This window comes from Phacochoerus africanus, chromosome 16, assembly GCF_016906955.1.
Source record: "Phacochoerus africanus isolate WHEZ1 chromosome 16, ROS_Pafr_v1, whole genome shotgun sequence".
NCBI lineage: Eukaryota > Metazoa > Chordata > Mammalia > Artiodactyla > Suidae > Phacochoerus > Phacochoerus africanus.
This window is the reverse complement of record NC_062559.1, coordinates 48,550,681-48,569,060: the sequence shown is the minus strand read 5'-3', so window position 1 is coordinate 48,569,060 and position 18,380 is coordinate 48,550,681. Positions and strand designations below refer to the sequence as shown.

At 53.7% G+C, this 18,380-nt stretch overlaps 1 protein-coding gene and 1 long non-coding RNA gene across 3 annotated transcripts in view; both read left to right on the top strand.

Annotated features, from left to right (window-relative positions):
- VOPP1 (VOPP1 WW domain binding protein) overlaps window positions 1-9,538 on the top strand; it is an 85,509-nt gene extending 75,971 nt beyond the window's left edge. For both annotated transcript variants that reach the window (XM_047763257.1, XM_047763256.1), the window contains one exon: window positions 7,092-9,538. In XM_047763257.1, coding sequence (XP_047619213.1) covers window positions 7,092-7,282 — 191 coding nt within the window. In that variant the 3' untranslated portion in view covers window positions 7,283-9,538. The remainder of the gene's footprint in view (window positions 1-7,091) is intronic.
- A 902-nt stretch (window positions 9,539-10,440) lies between these two features.
- Window positions 10,441-12,913, top strand: LOC125117643 (uncharacterized). The gene is made up of 2 exons (XR_007132672.1): window positions 10,441-10,899; window positions 11,234-12,913. It is a non-coding gene; the product is annotated as an uncharacterized LOC125117643 (long non-coding RNA).
- The last annotated feature ends 5,467 nt before the right edge of the window (window positions 12,914-18,380 follow it).

Sequence of the window (18,380 nt, the reverse complement as noted above, 5' to 3'; positions counted from 1 at the left end):
AGGTGGGTGGAAGGGAACCAGAGCGTGCCAACAGGACATGGTCCGACTTGGGCCCGGTCGGTGCTGAGGGAGGCGGGATCTGCGAAGCACAGGACAGTACTTGCCTGTCTTCTGGGTGGCTCAGTTTTTCTTCTCTGGCTGGTCTGGGGGAGGCCAAGTGGATTCTGGTGAGTGTGCCTATGATGAAGAAGAAAAGGCAGGTTTTAAAGAACCAGTGCTCATGCACTGGACGGCTGGGGAGGGCAGCACTCATGTCCTGTGTGCCAAGCAGCGTGCACTGGTGTTCCAGCTGGGACCAGCTCCCCAGCCCAACAAGGCTGAGTGCAGATGCGCAGAGACCTGCACATGAAGAGGGTGCAGGAGTTCCCATTGTGGCTCAGCGGGTTAAGGACCCGACCTTGTCTCTGTGAGGATGCAGGTTCAATCCCTGGACTTGCTCAGTTCATTTAAGGATCCATTGTTTGCTCTGAGCTTTGGCATAGGTCACAGATGCAGCTCGGATCCAAGGTGGCGGTGGCTGTGGCTGTGGCTGTGGCATAGGCTGGCAGCTGCAACACCGATTCAACCCCTAGCCTGGGAACTTCCTTATGCCTCAGGATGAAGAGAGAAAGGGAAAAAACAAGATGCACACAGAGAGTTCCCTTGTGGTACCTTGGGTTAAAGATCCGGTGTTTTCACTGCAGTTACTTGGGTCACTGCTGTGGCATGGGTTCAGTTCCTTGACCTAGCAACTTCCACATGCTTCAGGCTTGGCCAAGAAAAAAAAAAAAAGCGATGCTCATAAGTAGGGGCAGGGTGCAAGCTGTGGCAGCACCGTGGTTCTAGGGCATTGGTGTGGGCTGGAACAGAACTTTGGAGAAGAGGCTATGAACCAGGTCTAGAAGCTGAGCTTCATAGATGGGGCTCCAAGGCTTCCCAGGAACAAAACAAAAACAAAGGCGGGAGTTCCTGCTGTGGCTCAGCGGTAACAAACCTGACTAGTATCCATGAGGACACGGGCTTGATCCCTGGCCCGGCCCAGTGGATTAGGAATCCAGCATTGCTGTGAGCTGTGGTGTAGGTTGCAGATGCGGCTTGGATCTTGCATGGCTATGGCTGTGGTGTAGGCCAGTGGCTACAGCTCGGATTCAGTCCCTAGTATGGGAACTTCCATGTGCCGCGGGTGTGGCCCTAAAAAGACAAAAAAAGAAAAGAAAAGAAAAGCCGTTCTCACAACAGTGAGTCTTTATGTGCAGAGCTGGCCAGGGTGCAAGTAGAGACAGTCAGAGCTCCCTAAGTACACAGCCCCCCAATTCCTCCTGGCCACGCTGTGCTGGGGCCCTGGGTACCCCCGCCTGGGTGCAGGGGAAAGACAGGCTGTGTTCATTCAGCAAACACTGGCAGACTGGCAGCACTGTGGGGGGGGGGGACACGTGCTCACTGCCCTTTAAGAACCCGTAGGAGTGGGGGATGGGTGAAGGGGCCAAAGGGCTAAGGGGTCACACTTCCCAGTTACAAGATGCATAGGTCCTGGGGACCTCCTACAGCATGGTGACCATAGGAAACTTTATTTCTATGTGAAACCTGCTAAGAGAGTCAGTCTCCCCACCCCACCCCCCTTTTTAGGGCACACCTGCGACATATGGAAGTTCCCAGGCCAGGGGTCAAATCAGAGCTGCAGCTGCCGGCCTACGCCACAGCCACAGCCATGCAGAATCCAAGATGCACCTGTGACCTATGCCGAAGCTTACAGCAACACTGGATCCTTAACCCACCGAGTGAAGCCAGGGATCAAACCTGCGTCCTCGTGGATACTAGTCGGGTTCGTACCCCTGAGCCACAGCGGGCACTCCCTGGTCTCTATTCTTTATGGCCTGTTGTGTGGCGCCTAGTCAAGGTCTAGGCCGGGTAACTGGCAGGACAAGTGTGCAGCTGTATTTAGGGAAGAGGGCCAGTGGGCCCCGTGTTAGGAAGAGTGGTCCTGGCATTCCTGTCGTGGCTCAGTGGTTAACGAATCCGACTAGGAACCAGGAGGTTGTAGGTTCGATCCCTGTCCTCGCTCAGTGGGTTAATAAGGATCTGGTGTAGCCGTGAGCTGGGGTTTAGGTCGCAGCCGCGGCTCAGATCTGGCGTTGCTGTGGCTGTGGTGTAGGCCGGCAGCTGTAGCTCCGATTCAGCCACTAGCCTGGGAACCTCCATATGCCGCGGGTGCGGCCCTAAAAAGCAAACAATAAAAATAAAAAATAACACAGTCGTTAGAAGCAGATGGAATGTCCCCACTGGGAGACCCATCTTTATTCCTTTCCATCGGGGCACTTGTGGTGAGTTTGTGGATGGCTTTCTGACTGTCCCAGTGTGCCCGTCTATACCAAATCTGCCGACCTGCAGGGACGGAAGCGGTCTGAATAAATGACGCCACCTGCAAGGAAATGGACATAATAGGGAGTGTTTGACGGTGTAATCGCCCTTCAAATCAGAGCTGAGATACACACAGGGCTGCTTCAGCTCTGAGGACAAGTGCCTTGTCCTGGGGACTGTCGGGGCCGCAGAGTTCCTGTGTGTCTTGGCAGCTTATAACCTCCGCAGACCCTGACCGGTCAGCCTGAAAGGCCAGGTACCTCATACAGATGCAGCTTTCAGCTCCCTTCCTCTCCCTCCTCCCAGGAAGCAATAAAAGAAGGGCCTTCTTTGTGATGGATAATCCCTGAGCCAGGAAATAGGAAGGGTGAGGGCTGGCTCCCTAGCTTGGGCTAACCAGTGTGACCAGTCTTTTGTGTATCTTTTAAGGAATAATCTAGGGTGTTCCTGACATAGATATTAAGAAGGAAGTCTTTTTAATACTGATAAAGATAACTTCACATAATGAGGCTATAACTTGATAACCAACTTAAAGTATATAAAGTATATAAAACAAAACATAAGAGGGAAGTTTGATGGAAACTGTAGGAGTCTCGATGCGTTATTATTATTATTATTATTTTTTTTTTGTCTTTTTGTCTTTTCTAGGGCTGCACCCGAGGCATATGGAGGTTCCCAGGCTACAGGTCTAATCCGAGCTATAGCCGCCAGCCTACCCCAGAACTAGAGTAATGCGGAATCTGAGCTGCCTCTGCGACCTCACCACAGCTCACTGCAACGTCAGATCCTTAACTCAGATCCACTGAGCGAGGCCAGGGATCAAACCCGCAACCTCATGGTTCCTAGTCAGATTCGTTCACCGCTGCGCCACGACAGTAACTCCTCCATGCATTATTATTAATCTCAACAAAATATTAAAATGAATGGAGAATTTAAAAGAATTTATCAAATTTTACACTGCAAAGAAAATTAGATTAAGTTTGCAAGAGCAGAAATCACAGACCTTGGGGTTCCTGCCCTGGCACAGTGGGTTAAGAATCTGACGCAGTGGCTCAGATTATTGCAGAGGCGCAGGTTTGATCCCCGGCCCAGTGCAGTGGGTTAAAGGATCCAGCATTGCTGCAGCAGCTGAGGCTTGAATTCAGTCCCTGGGCTGGGAACTTCCAAATGCTGCAGGTGCAGCTATTAAAAAAAATATATCTGGGTTCCATTTCTACCTCACGTCTCTCTAGCATAAATGGGAAAGTGACTTAGTTTCTCTAAGGCTCCAGCACCTGAACTGTAAGGCTGAGATAATAAGAGACTTCCTTGCACTTCCTGTGGGGGCCGACAACATAAGAGACTTCCTGGAGTTCCCATTGTGGCTTGGTGGGTTAAGGACCTGATGTCTCTGTGCGGATGCAGGTTCGATCCTTGGCCTTGCCCAGTGGGTTAAGAATCCAGCGCTGCGGTGTAGGTCTCAGATGCAGCTTGGATCTGGTGTTGCTGTGGCTACGGCAAGACCTGCAGCTGAAGCTCCGATTTGAGCCCTAGTCCGGGAACTTCCATGTGCCACAGGTGCAGCTGTAAAAGTAAATAAATAAAATAAAATAATAAGAGACTTTCTTAGGGTGAATGTATATGAGATGACCCAATACGGTGCTTAAAGGGCCTGAGAGCACACTGCTGCTACTAATATAACTATAATTTGTAGTTTTAAGAAATTTATAAAATGTTGGTGTTCCCATTGTGGCTCAGCAAGTAAAGATCCTGACATAGTGTCCATAAGAATGTGGTTTGGATCCCTGGCCTCACTCAGTGGGTTAAGGATCCGGCATTGCCATGAGCTGAGGTGTAGGTGGGCAGCTGCAGCTTCAATTTGACCCCTCCCCTGAGAACTTCCACATGCGGCAGGTCCGGCCCTCAAAAGAAAAATAAATAAATCTCTATTTCAGTGTGCAAATCATTCTCTTCAACAGAGACTAAGAGTTAAGGTCTTTCTCTTGGTCATTTGTTTTGCTTCTGACTCTTCTTCTCCCCACCTCACCCCCATGCATATGTTTAAAAGCTGCTTCTTTATTTTAATCTTTTTTTAGGGCTGCACCTGCAGCATACGGAAGTTCCCAGGCTAAGGGTCCAATTAGAGCTGTAGCTGCCCGCCTACACTAAAACCACAGCAATGTGGAATCCGAGCCATGTCTTTGAGCTCCGCCACAGCTCACGGCAACACCAGATCCTTAACCCACTGACTGAGGCCAGGGGTCGAACCTGCATCCTCATGGATGCTAGTTGGGTTTGTTACCGCTGAGCCACGATGGGAACTCCCTCAAACCCTTTTTTGTTCAGCGTTTGTACCAATCTTCAGCTCTGTTGGGTTTATTTTACCTGACTCCAGGCTGAGTTTGTTTCATAGGATAGCCCCACTTCCAATTTCGTCGTGTAGGATCCGTCACATTGGCTTTGTTTGGATCCTTTGAGATTTTTTTCTTATCATCCTGGTTGTGTGTGGATTCCACTGCCCTGTGGTGCCCCAATAGGTAGATTTTATTCTGGGTGCCAAGAGGACAGGGTACCTAATCCAGCCAGGAAGTGGCGGGGGGCCGGGGGTGGGGGTTGGTCAGTGAACCATAGCTTCGTGGAGTTGCTGGTTCTGATCCGAGACTTGAAAGATGGGAATTGGCCAGACGAGAGGCTGGGGAGGAGGTGGGTGTGCAGCTGGGGAAGGACTTGCCAGGAGGAGCGGTCTGCACTTTGAACTGCCAGGAGCTGCTTTCTGAGGAGGGTCAGGGCTCTTCCTGAGCAGGATGCAGGCAGTTGGTGTGCTGTTGGGAGATGAAGGATAAGGCAGGGCGGTGAGAAGGGAGACTTTGAAATAGGCAAGAACCTGGTGATGGAGGGCCTTGGAGCCTTGGTAAGGGCCCTTGGCATTTAGCGAAGTTCACCCTGAGCGAGCCGGTGGATGGGGTGACGTGGCAGTGAATCTAGGGTGTCTGAGTCTCAGGTGGAAGAGGGAAGCGCCAAGCCTGCTGGAGGGTGTCTGAGAAACCTGCCTAAACACTGAGAAGCAGCCTGGCTGGAGGAGGTGGGCTCTGCTTAAACCACGAGATTGCAGGCAGTACGTGGAATCAAACAGGAGGGCTGCTGGGACCCAGCTGCTGGCCACCCTCCATCCATCGCGCGTGTGCTTTGTGAGGGGGTCCTCGCCTGTCCCTGCCTTTCCACTCTATTCACCGTGCCCAGATTTTTCTTTGGCCCAAGGAAAGATTGGCAGGTGTTCCTGCTGTGGCCCAATGGGCTCCTCAGTGTCTGTGCAGCTGCAGGGCTCAGGTTCGATCCCCAGCCTGGCACAGTGGGTTAAGGATCCCTCACTGCTGCAGCTGTGGTGTAGGTTGAAACTGCGCTGAGATCCATTCCCTGTCCGGGAACTCTGTACGCCGCAGCGCGGCCAGAAAAGAAAAAAGACTGGCCTAGCTCGTCTATGCATCAGTTACTGGCTGGTGAGCTTGGTCGAGGGGCGGCAGGGTCTTTGTTAGGAAAGCTTGATGGGGAGTTCCTGTCGTGGCTCAGCGGTAGGGAACCTGATTCGTACTTGAGGAGGCAGGTTGGGTCCCTGACCCCGCTCAGTGGGTTAAGGATCTCGTGTGGCTGTGAGCTGTGGCCTAAGTCACAGATACGGCTCAGATCCCAGCATTGCTGTGGCTGTGGTGTAGATCACAGACGTGGCTCGGATCCTGTGTTGCTGTGGCTGTGGTGCAGGCCGGCAGCTACAGCTCCGATTCGACCCGTAGCCTGGGAACCCCCATATGCTGCAGTTGTGGCCCTAAAAAGAGAAAAAAAAGAAAAAGGAAAAGACAGGTTGGTGGCCGGGCCCTCCTTTGCCGTTGGCAGGATGGTTCTGGGAGCTGTTGCCAATTGACTGGTATCTGCTGAATCTAGGATTCCCGCTCAAGGAGGAAAAAGACGGTGGTGCTGAGGAGTAGACTAACTTGCACTCTCCGGAGACGGACGCTGGTCAGGAAAGTGTGCAGCCCAGCCGGGGCGCCTGGGGTGCCACCGCCACGCTCTGAGACCTCCGCGGCTCTCAGAACGTTGGTCCACTCTGTCCCCAGCTTTCTCCGGTTTGCCCATCCCTCAGCAGCCTGAACGTCTTCTGTTTCATCACCCTGGGCTTTCCAGTGTGGCACTGGGTTCAAATCCCGGGGCCTCCAAATAAGAGCTGTGTGACCTTGGCAGGTCCCGTCTTCCTGAGCCTCAGTGACTTCAAGAACATGGTTTAGGCGTTCCCATCGTGGTGCAGCGGAAACGAATCCGATTAGGAGCCATGAGGTTGTGGGTTCGATCCCTGGCCTCGCTCAGTGGGTGAAGGATCCGGCGTTGCTGTGAGCTGCGGTGTAGGTCACAGGCGCGGCTTGGATCTGGCGTGGCTGTGGCTGTGGTGTAGGCCGGCAGCTGTAGGTCCGATTAGACCCCTAGGCTGGGAACCTCCATATGCCGAAAGTGCGGCCCTAAAAAGACAAAAAAAAAAAAAAAGAATATGGATTAAAAGCCAGTACTCCGCCTGTCCCCAGACCACACCCTCCGAGTACAGTACTGGTTGGGTGCAGACTCCAGGGGCTGGGGCCCGTGCATGGCCTTTGCTCGTGGCCTGACCCCAGCTGCCCCGCTGTGTCAGCCGGGTGAACGACGGGGGCAGAGGTCTTCGTGGCCGTCCGGCCAGGCCGGGCTGGGCTGTGGGTCGTCTCTCCTGAGCTCACGTCTGCTTGCCTGTCTTTCAGGAGCCCAGCAGCTGGGGCTGCCGTATTACACCGACCCTGGAGGACCAGGGCTGAACCCTGCTGGGAATCCCGTGGCGATGGCTTTCCAGGTTCAACCCAACTCACCCCAGGGAAGCATGGCCTACCCGCCGCCCCCTTCGTACTGCAACACGCCCCCACCCCCGTATGAGCAGGTGGTGAAGGCCAAGTAGCCGGGGAGCTGCTTGGCGCCTGGCTGTGCGATGTGGCCGGGAGGCGCGGAGGAGCTGTCCCCTGCCCTCCCTCCCCGCCAGTGTGCACTTCCAGGAATGGTCTGATGAGCCTCGAAGGGCAGATGCCTCTTTGACGTCTTCAAAGCAAGCACAGCTTCCTTTCAACTTTTCCTTGGAGGACTAATATTTGAATTCACCCTGTGTCTCCTGTTGCTTCTGTTTCCGATGTAACCTGTGCTCTGGCCGAGGGGACAGTCCCGAGGGGTGACACCCTAGGGGGTCGTCCAGATCCTCAGGAGAGAGACTGGGGTGGAAGGCGCCTTAGGGCGCGGGCAGGTGGGCGGATGCACAGCGGCCTGGGGCCCGGCCCCGCGCCCAGCTCGGCCCAAAGGGGGCCCCACGTAGTCAGCCGAGGGACCCCCTTGTCCCGTGAGTCTTCCTCCTCAGAAAGCCGTTCGAGAGCCGGCCGTTGGGGGGGCGGCCTGTGAGCACTGCTGCCTTCCCTCTCGTCCTAAGGACGCCAAGCCCGGGAGAGCCCTGCCCACGGCTCGCAGCTCAAGGAGGTGAGATGCTCGAATCAGGCCACGTTGCTGTCTATGGTGATCTGAAAGCCACTAGGAAAGTTATTTAAATTCATGAGCGATTGTGCCCCCCCCCTCCAGGCCAGACATTGCATTTTCTGAGCCCTTGGTCTGGCTTGGGGGTCGAGAATGTTCCTGCTGCACCGAGCCTCTGTGGAAGCCGGCCTGGGGTCCTGTCCTGAGTCGGCCTCCGTCGTCCCCTCGCCCTCCCCCGAGGCCGCTCTGACCAGGGCTTGAGATGGACACTTTCAGGCCGGGACTGGAAAGCCACCTTAGCCCCTGGACAGAGGCCTCCCAGCCGGCTTAGCCTGCGGTGGGGGGAGACCGGCCAGGGTCCTGGCTGTTGAATCTCAGCGGGTGGGCCCCAGGGCTCGGAAGAGGAGGAGCTGGCTCAGAAAAAGAACACAGAACCCCAGGACTGCAGATGCAGCGCCTCAAAAATACCGAATAGATTTCCCCAAAGAAGAGGTTACCTTAGAATAAAACCAGACGTGGTTGGAAGCAGAAGCCCTGACTCAGAAAGCTCGCTGGCCCTGGGCTCACGGGTTGTCCCGGGTCATTGGTGGGCCGGAGTCCTCCCCTGCGTAGTTAGTGATGCCCACAGTTGTGTACCTAATCTCAGCTTGAGACCTGACAGGTCGCGTATAGGAGGGCAAAGCAGCGTAGCCAAGACTCGTAGATGCCTGTCTTTGTGGTAGTGCGACCAGAGGGGGCGGGGCGGGGGGGAGGGTAATTTTTGAAATGAACTCATCAGAGCCCCTTGCAAACTTGTCCGTCATTGAACTTGAGCATCAGGACATCTCACTGGGGTGGATACTGAACGTCTTCCTTCCCCCAGCCCCAGTCCTGGGGACATCCCTGGGGATAGGAGTGGGGAGTCAGGATGGGGCCACAGTGACTGCCTTTTCTAGGGATGGGGACCCTGGGAGCCTCCCCTGGGAATTCCACAGGAAGCTCTTGGAGCCGCGGGAACAGTCCGTGAACACAGATGCTGCTGCCCGTGCCCTTGACCTCCCCCCCCCCCCGGTGTGACCTCTGAGCTCCTATCCCCGACTGCAGTACCTGTCCCCTCAAATCCTCGATTTCAGTGAGATGACAAAGCACAACATTTGCTGTTTACAATCCAGGACAACTACATGGGTCTGAAAGTTCCTTTTCCTCCAGGTCATCCATTCTGCATTTTCCAGTCCAGTTTCTCTCCCTTTACTGTTCTGAAGAGGAAGCTCGGAGACCCCCTTGGGGTGGGGGCACTGGACCAGAGGGCAGCTGAGTAGTCACCCACATGTCCCTGACTGAATTTCGTTTCTCTTTTTTGATAGCAAATGATCTTAAGCGACTGAATGATTTGGGTAGCTCTCAATTTTATATTGACGTTTGTGTGAGATACATGGTGTTTTTCCTCGAACCTGGGGGAGAGCCCTCTCCTGGGGGCACTACGCTTCCACTCTCAATGACCTTCCTGCCCACTCCGTGCTGTTGGCAGAGACCTTGCCCCTGGAGCCAGGCCAGCTCCCGGCGGGTGAAGTCCCGTAGAGTCGGGGGCGAGGAGAGTGACCTGGGAGCAGGATCCCTGCATGTTCTTCCTCTGCAGACATGTGGCTCATTTCTCTTTTTTGTTCTTTTGATAGGACCCCGTTTCCTATGTATGCAAAATAAAGATAAATTTGGGCCCGTGCTTTGGTTCTTTTGCCGGGGAGTAGGAAAGAGGGGGTGCACGGTGGGCAGGTTGGGGCGGAGGGGAGGGGGTGCTGCAGCCAATTTCGGGAGAACTGGAAATTGGATGCTTTCAAAGAATGTAGGGAACTTTGGGTTCGCCTATACCTTTCTAAAGTCCAGCTAAGGAGAAAATGATCTCAAGTAAGTAGGAAAGAGTTCCCGTTGTGGCTCAATGGGTTCAGAACCCAACGTAGTGTCCGTGAGGATGTGGGTTCCATCCTTGGCCTAGCTCGGTGGGTTAAGGGTCCGACATCGCTGTGAGCTGCAGTGTAGGTCGCAGATGCAGCTCAGATCTGGTGTTGCTGTGGCTGTGGTGTTGGCCGGCAGCTGCAGCTCCGATTCCACCCCTAGCCTGGGAACCTCTATATGCCGCAGGTGCAGCCCTAAAAAGAAAAAAAAAAAAAGGTAGGAAGACAGAGCATTGATTAGGTAAACTCACCGCTAAGACTGGCATTAGTTACCTGGAGCCTGGATGTGCTTTGCCTGAGTAGTAAGCCCATCGGTCAGACACAGTATTTCTCTCACGGGGCTATAGCTGCTATACTTAGGCTGTGTTGTAGAAGAATCACTAATTGTGATCATGTTTCTAAAGAAGTTTTTTATCATTTGCTTTTTTTTTTTTTGAAAATCTTTTTCTTTTCTTTCTTTTTTTTTTTTTGTCTTTTTGCCATTTCTTGGGCTGCTCCCGCGGCATATGGAGGTTCCCAGGCTAGGGGTCGAATCGGAGCTGTAGCCACCGGCCTATGCCAGAGCCACAGCAACGCAGGATCCGAGCCTCATCTGCAACCTACACCACAGTTCATGGCAACGCCGGATCGTTAACCCACTGAGCAAGGGCAGGGATCGAACCTGCAACCTCATGGTTCCTAGTTGGATTCGTTAACCACTGCGCCACGTCGGGAACTCCTCATTTACTATTTTAAAACAGTAAAAGGAATAGGGCAGAAGAGGCCTGGTGGTCTGCTGGTGGGGAACTCAGAGCTGGTGGGGCCTTACCTCGCTCCCCCCCCATCGTCTCTTTGTCCCAGTGGGATGGGAACAGGGTCATTTACAGATGGAAGATCACGACTAGGGAAGGCAAACTGAGTGCTCGCTTTTATCTGTCTCTCCCAAATTTCACTGAACGCCGAGAAGTCCACACGCACTCTCATGGCAAAAACAAAAGTGCAAGAAGAGTAATGGTGAGTCACTTCCGTGATGGGCGGTGGCAGGTGGGATTGAGTGAGGAAGAAAAGAGATCTGAGAAGACAGAAGCTGAAGATCTGCGGAGAAGGGGGCTGGGCTGGGAGGGGAGCTGTTGGAGGAACCAGAGCCCTGCAGGTGAGTGTGTCCCCCCACCCCAGCACTCTCTAAATTAAATGTCCTATGTTGCAGATTCTGTAGCGAAGTTCAGTCTTAAGGTTACACGTCCGTGGCCTTGGGAGGTCCAGGTTTTTCCTGTGCTCCCAGGGTGCAGGAGGGGTGCTGCCTCCATTGCGGCCCAGCTTTCATTTCAGTCCTCAAAGGTGCTGCCGGGGCGGGGGGTGGACAGCAGGTCTAGCCGGACCTCAAGATCACGTGCTCAGGCCTGGTAGATAATGCCAGGACCAGCCTTGGGAACTTGTGCCTCAAATGTCCCCCAGCCACCGACTGTCACTCCTTTGTTCTCACCAAGGAAACTAGGAAATCCTGGAAGAAGCTAGTTGCTGTCAAGCAGCAGAAGGGAGGACAAGGCAGGAGGTGGCGTCTTCATGCGTGCCTTTCACTGTCAGGAGGCACCTAGCAGTGTGACCCCATGTGGGTGAGAAGAGATACAGATACAGACTGCAAAAGTCCTGTGCTCGGGTCAGAGTCCCCAACCTCCCCCCGGAGTCCCCATTCTCCCCCCACACTGCTGACCACTCGCCCATCAACAAGCGTCTCCTCCCAAGTGGGACAAGGTTGTACTCAGAGGTGGCTACAGCTTCTGCCACCTGAATCCAGGACTGGGCCCTAGAATGCAGATACTGGCGTGGGGTGGGGGCAGATAGCAGGAAGGGAACAGGATCCATGGAGGGCAGCCTGGTGCGTGGGAGGGCTCAGGTCCTCAGGACGCAGGACTGGCAGTCTCTGCTTTCCGCCTCCCTTCTCTGCGCCCCCGAGGACAAGCGCTGCCCGGGGACCCTCCTTCCCAGTGTCCCTCCACTTACAGAGATGGAGGAGGAGCTGGGAGGGCTGAGGGTGTCGCCATCAAGCACCAAAAGGCCCCAGTGACCAAAATATGTAGCTCATTTTCTGGAAGCCCTGGGAAGGTACCCCCGCGCCTTGCTCAGGTGGGCCCTCGGCCCATCACGTGCTCCAGAACCGGGGAGGGTGCTCTGGGCGCGGCACTGACCTTGGAGACCAGCTCCCTCGGCCCCCCTGCTGCTCCTGCTCTCCCCATCCTCTCCTCCCTGTGCCCCGGTGTCGTGGCCAAGGCCCTGGCTTTGCACGCGCGGTCTTGCTGGATGGGTGCGGAGGGGAGGGCACGCGCACGCGGATGGACGCCCTGCCTCGGAGTTCGTTCTCGCGTCCCCATTTCCCCAACTAGAAAGTGTGGCCGCCGAGGCGCCCTGCGGCTTAGCCAGCCCGGCGTGGAGCCCCTGGACCTCGGCTTCTGCACCCAGACCTCCTACCCCGCCCCCGCCCCTGGCCCCCGGCCCGCCCCACCCCGAGCCTGGGGGGACCGGCACCTGCACCAGGAGGATGAGGCGGCTCCAGAGGGAGGGAGCGGGCTTAGCCCTTCTTGGTCAAGACTCTGCTGATATTCTTTACTCAAAACCAAACCCGTATCTACAAAAGAGAAACAGACTCAATCACAGAGAACAGACTAGTGGTGGCCAAGGGGGTGGGGGGACTGGACGGGGAGTTTGGGGTTCGTAGATGCAAACTCTTAGGGTTAGAGCGGATAAGCAATGCGGTCCTACCCTACAGCCCAGAGAACTCTATCCGATCTCTTGGGATAGAACATGATGGGAGGTAGTATGAGAAAAATGTGTGTGTGTGTGTGTGTGTGTGTATATGTATGACTGTGTCACTTTGCTGGAAAAAATTGTAGATCAACTAAACTTTAAAAATGCCTTTATTTTTCATCTAGATGCGAAAGTGATACACTTCATGGGGGAAAATGTAGACGGTGCAGGGAGCACAAAGCACAAGGAAAATAAAAACCACCTGCGACCCCAACAGCTCATGGCAGTTGGCGTTTCAGTCGCTTTCCAGCTCCCTTGCTCTGATGACAAACACTGCGGGGTCGTTTGGAGCATTCGCTAGCATTTTTCCTGGCATTTGAATGGTCTGTTTCTTCCCCGCAATGATTAAATAGCACCCCACCATCTGGCTGCTCCACCGCTGATTTAACCCGCCCACTCTGATCAAATTTTGGGGTCGTTCCATTTTGTTTTTCATTTTTAAATAACGAAATATTCTCCAGACACAGAATAATGAGTAACTTTTGCATAATGAGTGGTGGATGCTGGCTAGATGCTCAGGAGCTGGGGCAGGACACAGGGGCCCCTGTCGCCCTGCACCCCCGCCCGGGCTCGGTACCCTCCCTCCCTTGCCAGCCTGGACTCCCAGAGTCCAGTAGAGGGCTCCTGGGCCAGGGGGGACAGAGCCTAGTCCCAGAAGCATTTGCCGGGTGAGATCTGCAAACCCCCAGGACGGTGGCTTGTTGGAGTAACTGCGGGTGATAACAGCCAAATATGACAACAGCCTGGACACATGCTCCCCTGAGGACACGGACCCGAGGCTGGTGGGTCCAGAACGTCCATCCACGTGCGCGTGCCCTCCCCTCCTCACCCATCCAGCAAGACCGCGCGTGCAAAGCCAGGACCTTGGCCACGACACCGGGGCACAGGGAGGAGAGGATGGGGAGAGCAGGAGCAGCAGGGGGGCCGAGGGAGCTGGTCTCCAAGGTCAGTGCCGCGCCCAGAGCACCCTCCCCGGTTCTGGAGCACATGGTGGACCTGGCGCCCACTTGAGCAAGGCGTGGGGGTGCTTTCCCAGGGCTTCCGGGAAATGAGCTGCACATCCCGGGCACTGGGGCTTTTTGTTTTATTAAAAAAAAACTTGGCGGGGGGGCAGCAGTGTGCAGTGGCTTGATGTGGGAATCTCAGTTTCCAGGCCAGAGATGGTACCCAGGCTGCAGCAGCACAACCAAACCCCAAGCACTAGGCCACCAGGGAACTCCCCACTGGGGCTTTTTGGTGCCTGAGGGCAAGGCCCAGAGGCCCTCCGTGCCCCGTGAGTCTCTGCCTCACTGAACTTCCTACCACCACCTTCATTTTTTGTGTATAATCCCCTGCTTTTCTTTAACATTTTACCACATACGTGTTTTGTTTCACTTTTAACTTTATGATAGTAAAATATATTTCTTCAACTCGCATTTTTTTTTTTTTTGGCAGAAGTTGTTGCTAATTTTTCCCTGTTCTGATTAACACTGTGCTGAACGTGCTTTGGCCATTTTTAATGTTCGACATTTATTTCCTCCGGATAAAATCTTAAATTTAAATTCCTGGGTCAGGGAGTTCCCGCTGTGGCACACTGGGGTAATGATGTGCCTTGTCTCTCTGGAGGCCCCGGTTGGACCCCCAGCCCCAGCTGTGGTTTTGGTTGCAGATGTGGCTCCAGTTCCATCCCTGGGCTGGCAACTTCCATGTGCTGTGGGCACCAAAAAAGGGAGAAAAAAAGCCTGTCCTGGGGCTGAAGAGTCACCCCCGCCACTTGGTGTCTAGTTAGCTCAAGGTGTGGGTGGCTGGAGTTCCCCTCATTCCCTAAAATAGCACACACACAAAAATTGGGGGTTTTGCCAGACTGAACAAATGCAAATACAGGATGCCCACTTAAATCTGAATTTCAAATCAACAACAAAAATTTAGAAAAAAACAATAAGTGACTGGGTCAAAGCTCACGCGCACTTTCTAGGGCGTTTGGCAAATTTCCATTAGGAAGAGGGTACCGACGTTCCCACCTGCCAACGCTGTGTGCTCATCAGTCTGGGTATGGCTGCCAACTCTCACAGTTGGCACTGTTGGAGGAGGGGAAGCCACATTTTTGTTCAGTCTGCATTATTTATTCCATTAATTTCTCAGCAAACTTCGGGAAATGTGTTCCAGAGGGGTGTGTGGTTGGCAAGACTAAGCTTTCATAGAAAACAGAAGGTTGGAGAGAAATATGAAATCCAGCCTTGCATGTACATTTGTGGGATGTATAGGAAACACAGCACTGGGAGTTCCGGTCGTGGCTCAGCGGAATCGAATCTGACGAGGATCCATGAGGACGCAGGTTTGATCTCTGGCTTTGCTCAGTGGGTTAAGGATCCGGTGTTGCTGTGGCTGTGGTGTAGGCCAATGGCTACCGCTCCGATTTGACCCCTAGCCTGGGAACCTCCATATGCCACAGGTGCGTCCCTAAAAACCCAAAAAAGAAGAAAGAAAGGAAAGAAACAAAACCAAACATAGCACTGAATATATACAGCATCAGGTAGGTAGACACAGGAAATGTGGCATTAAATACATATTACAAGCGGAGTAAGCGGAGGTTCTTTAAGGGTCCACCCCCTAAACACCTGTGGATGCCAGTGGCACTGAGCGAGGCCCGGGATCAAACCCGCGTCTTCACGGATACTCGTCAGGTTCAATACCACTGAGCCGTGAGGGGAACTCCCAGAAAGACTTCACTTTTGTTATAAAGGAGCCCAGAGTGGCTGGCACTGCCACATGCAGCTTCACCGTGGTTCCATCGCTGATGAGACGTCTGGAGCTGCAGTAGTGACTCTGTGACCGTGGTGGAAAGGCCAAGATGGTCACAGAGCCACCAGCTGTCGCGGGGTGAAAGCACTGAGCTGGTGAACCAGTTCTGGGTTTCTGATTACCTAAAAAAAATTCTTATTCATCAGAGATTTTCTGTAGGTAGCTTCCTCATCATAGGGCGGTTGGGAGAATCACGTGGAATAATTTTTTTAATGTGTGAATAGAGACCACACGCGGATAAGCACTAAGGAAAAGGCATCTTCTGATTCTGAGTCGGCGTGTTAATACTGGCTGATCTCAGTTGCCACAAAGGTACTTTCAGCTCTGATAGATGAGTGGTCAAGAGTAAAAGGGTGCTTGGGAAGGTCATTCTCTGCTTCCAACTAAGCATCAGTGACCTTGGGCAAGTCTTGAACGTCTGTGGGCCTCAGTTTCCTCAACTGTTCGTAAAATAATATCAAGGTTCCCTTCTAGCTCTAAAATTCGTTGATTTTATTTTCTCTTCTCTAGAAATCTTTTCCATCAGGGAGTGCCCATTGTGGCTCAGCAGTAACGGACCTGACTAGTATCCATGAGAATGCGTGTTTGATCCCTGGCCTCGCTCAGTGGGTTAAGGATCCCGCATTGCCATGAGCTGCGGTGTAGGTTGCAGATGCGGCTCAGATCCCAAGTTGCTACAGCTGTGGTATAGGCCGGCAGCTGCAGCTCCGATTTGACCCCTAGCCTGGGAGTTTCCATATGCTTCAGGTGCAGCCCTATAAAGAAAGAAAAAAAAAAAAAAATCTATCCCATTACAGGTTATAGGATCTTGGCTGAAGGGACCAGAGAAGGATATGGAAGGTGTGTGGTAATCCTAGCTCCAGGTGCAGTTTACAAGCCCCTCTGGGCACCCCGGGACTCCCAGCCAGGCCTCTGCACATGGCGGTACGGAGAGCCGAATATCACCCAAGAAGCAGTCCTGCCAAAGTGTCCAACCCGGATCTCACAGCATCTGAAGCAGTGTTTCAACAGAAATATTTATGATGATGGAAATATTTGCACTGTCCAGGACAGCAGTCACTGGCTAAATGCAGGTATTGGGCACTTGAAATGAGGCTAGGGAGCTGGATTTTAAAATCTAAGATAATCTTCATGAAACTCATTCGATTTCAAATACTCATCTGTGGCTAGGGGCGACCATGCCGGACAGCGTAGCTCCAGGGTCCAAACCTAACCTCCGAGGCACAGGACGTGGGAGGCGGCAGGACAAGTTTCCATGGGGAAAGGGTCAGACAAATCCCGAGGGGAGTGTTACAGGACGACAGCCCTGGGGTGCTCAAAACTCAGTGTCCTTAAAACCAAAACAAAAAAGCAGGAGAAGTGAGAGGCTGTCCTAGGTTAGACGAGGTGAACCAAACAAAGCAGGAAGCTAGATGGGATCCCGACTGAAAACAACGGTACAGACGCAGAGCCTTCCTGGGTCAGCGGAGGGCGCCAGACGTGGCCTGGATGCAGCGTTATAGCACAGGGCCACCGTTAGATTTCTCAGGGGTTTCGCCAGGGTTGTGATATTGGGACATGTCCTTATTTCCAGAGGGCGCAAGATGAAGTGTGCAACGAGGGTCTGAGGCCTGCATCGTTGTAATGATGCGGGTGTGTGGGCTGGGGAGGGGGAGAGAGGGAGCTAAAGCAGATACGGCAAAATGTTTTTAAAACAGTCCTGTCACGCAGGATACTTCTTCCCAGAAAGTAGAGAACGTACTTCATGAACGGAGCGACTTAGAAGAGGTTTCTAGGCAAGCTGCCATCTGGCTGCTTCCTGCTCTTTACCATGAAATGTGTGATGGGAGAGAAGCTAGAGAGGCTTTAAGCACAGAGGAGGCAGGACTGGCTGGTTGGGGAAATTCTCAGAGGCCCCCCCCCCCGCCCCCCGAGACGGCCGATGATGCTAAAGTGAAGAAACGGCTTCCAGGCGAAGTTAAAACCCAGGGACGGTCAGCGAAATATGGTACAAAGATGAAGGCAAGAGTGTAGCTGTGAAATCTTTCATGAAAAGTTTTGTTAAGGAGTTCCTGTCATGGCTCAGCAGTCACGAACCCAACTAGCATCCATGAGGATTGAGGTTTGATCCCTGGCCTCACTTGATGGGTTAAGGATCCAGCATTGCCCTGAGCTGTGGTGCAGGTCACAGATGCAGCTTGGATCCCATGTTGCGGTGGCTGTGGTGTAGGCTGGCAGCTGCAGCTCAGATTCAACCCCTAGCCTGGGAACTTCCATATGCCATGGGTGTGGACCTTAAAAAAAAAAAAAAAAGAGTTTTGTGAAGAGAAGACTCCAGGGTGAGCCTCAGACAACCCTTCAGATAAAGAAGTTTCTTAGAAGGTTTTTGCCTCTCTGTAGCCCAGAAGAAACTGATGTTGCTGCGAGCGTCTGGGGACCTGAGTGTATTTTTTTCACGTGGAGGGACGCGAATCATGTAGTCAGATTCCAAGATGCCCTCCTCGGTCCTCGCCTCCTGACCCGGGGCCCTGGTCCAGCCCTCCCGCGCTGTAGGGGGGCTGGCGTGGACTCTGAGGCCCGGCCGTCAAAGAATGACTTTGGGCTCCTAGACACTTGCTCTGGGGAACCCGGCTGCCGTGTCATTTGCCCCCTCAGGCAGCAGCACCCAGAGGCCCATGTGGACAGTGCCCTGGGTTGGAGGTGGGTCCCTCCCTTCAGGTCCGTCCCAGACCCTCAGGACGTGACCTTACTTGGAAAGAGGGTGGCCATGCTGGGTAGGGTGTCTTAGAGCAGAGGGGGGCCAGGAACACACACATGGGAAGACAGTGGAGATGGAGGCAGACACTGGAGCGATGCACCTGCAAGGCAGAGGCCAGGCAGGGTTGGGCACCCCAGAAGCTGAGAGAGGCTCCTGTGCCCCGAGAGCCTTAGACAGCATGGATTTCCCGCTGCAAGCACTGAGAGAATAAATTTGGTCCAAATATCACCGAGAATGGGAAACGGGGTTGGTGGCCCCAGGAAATGATGAGAGAGATGAACTGAACCCTCCTGCTGGCAACAACAGCTCGCCAG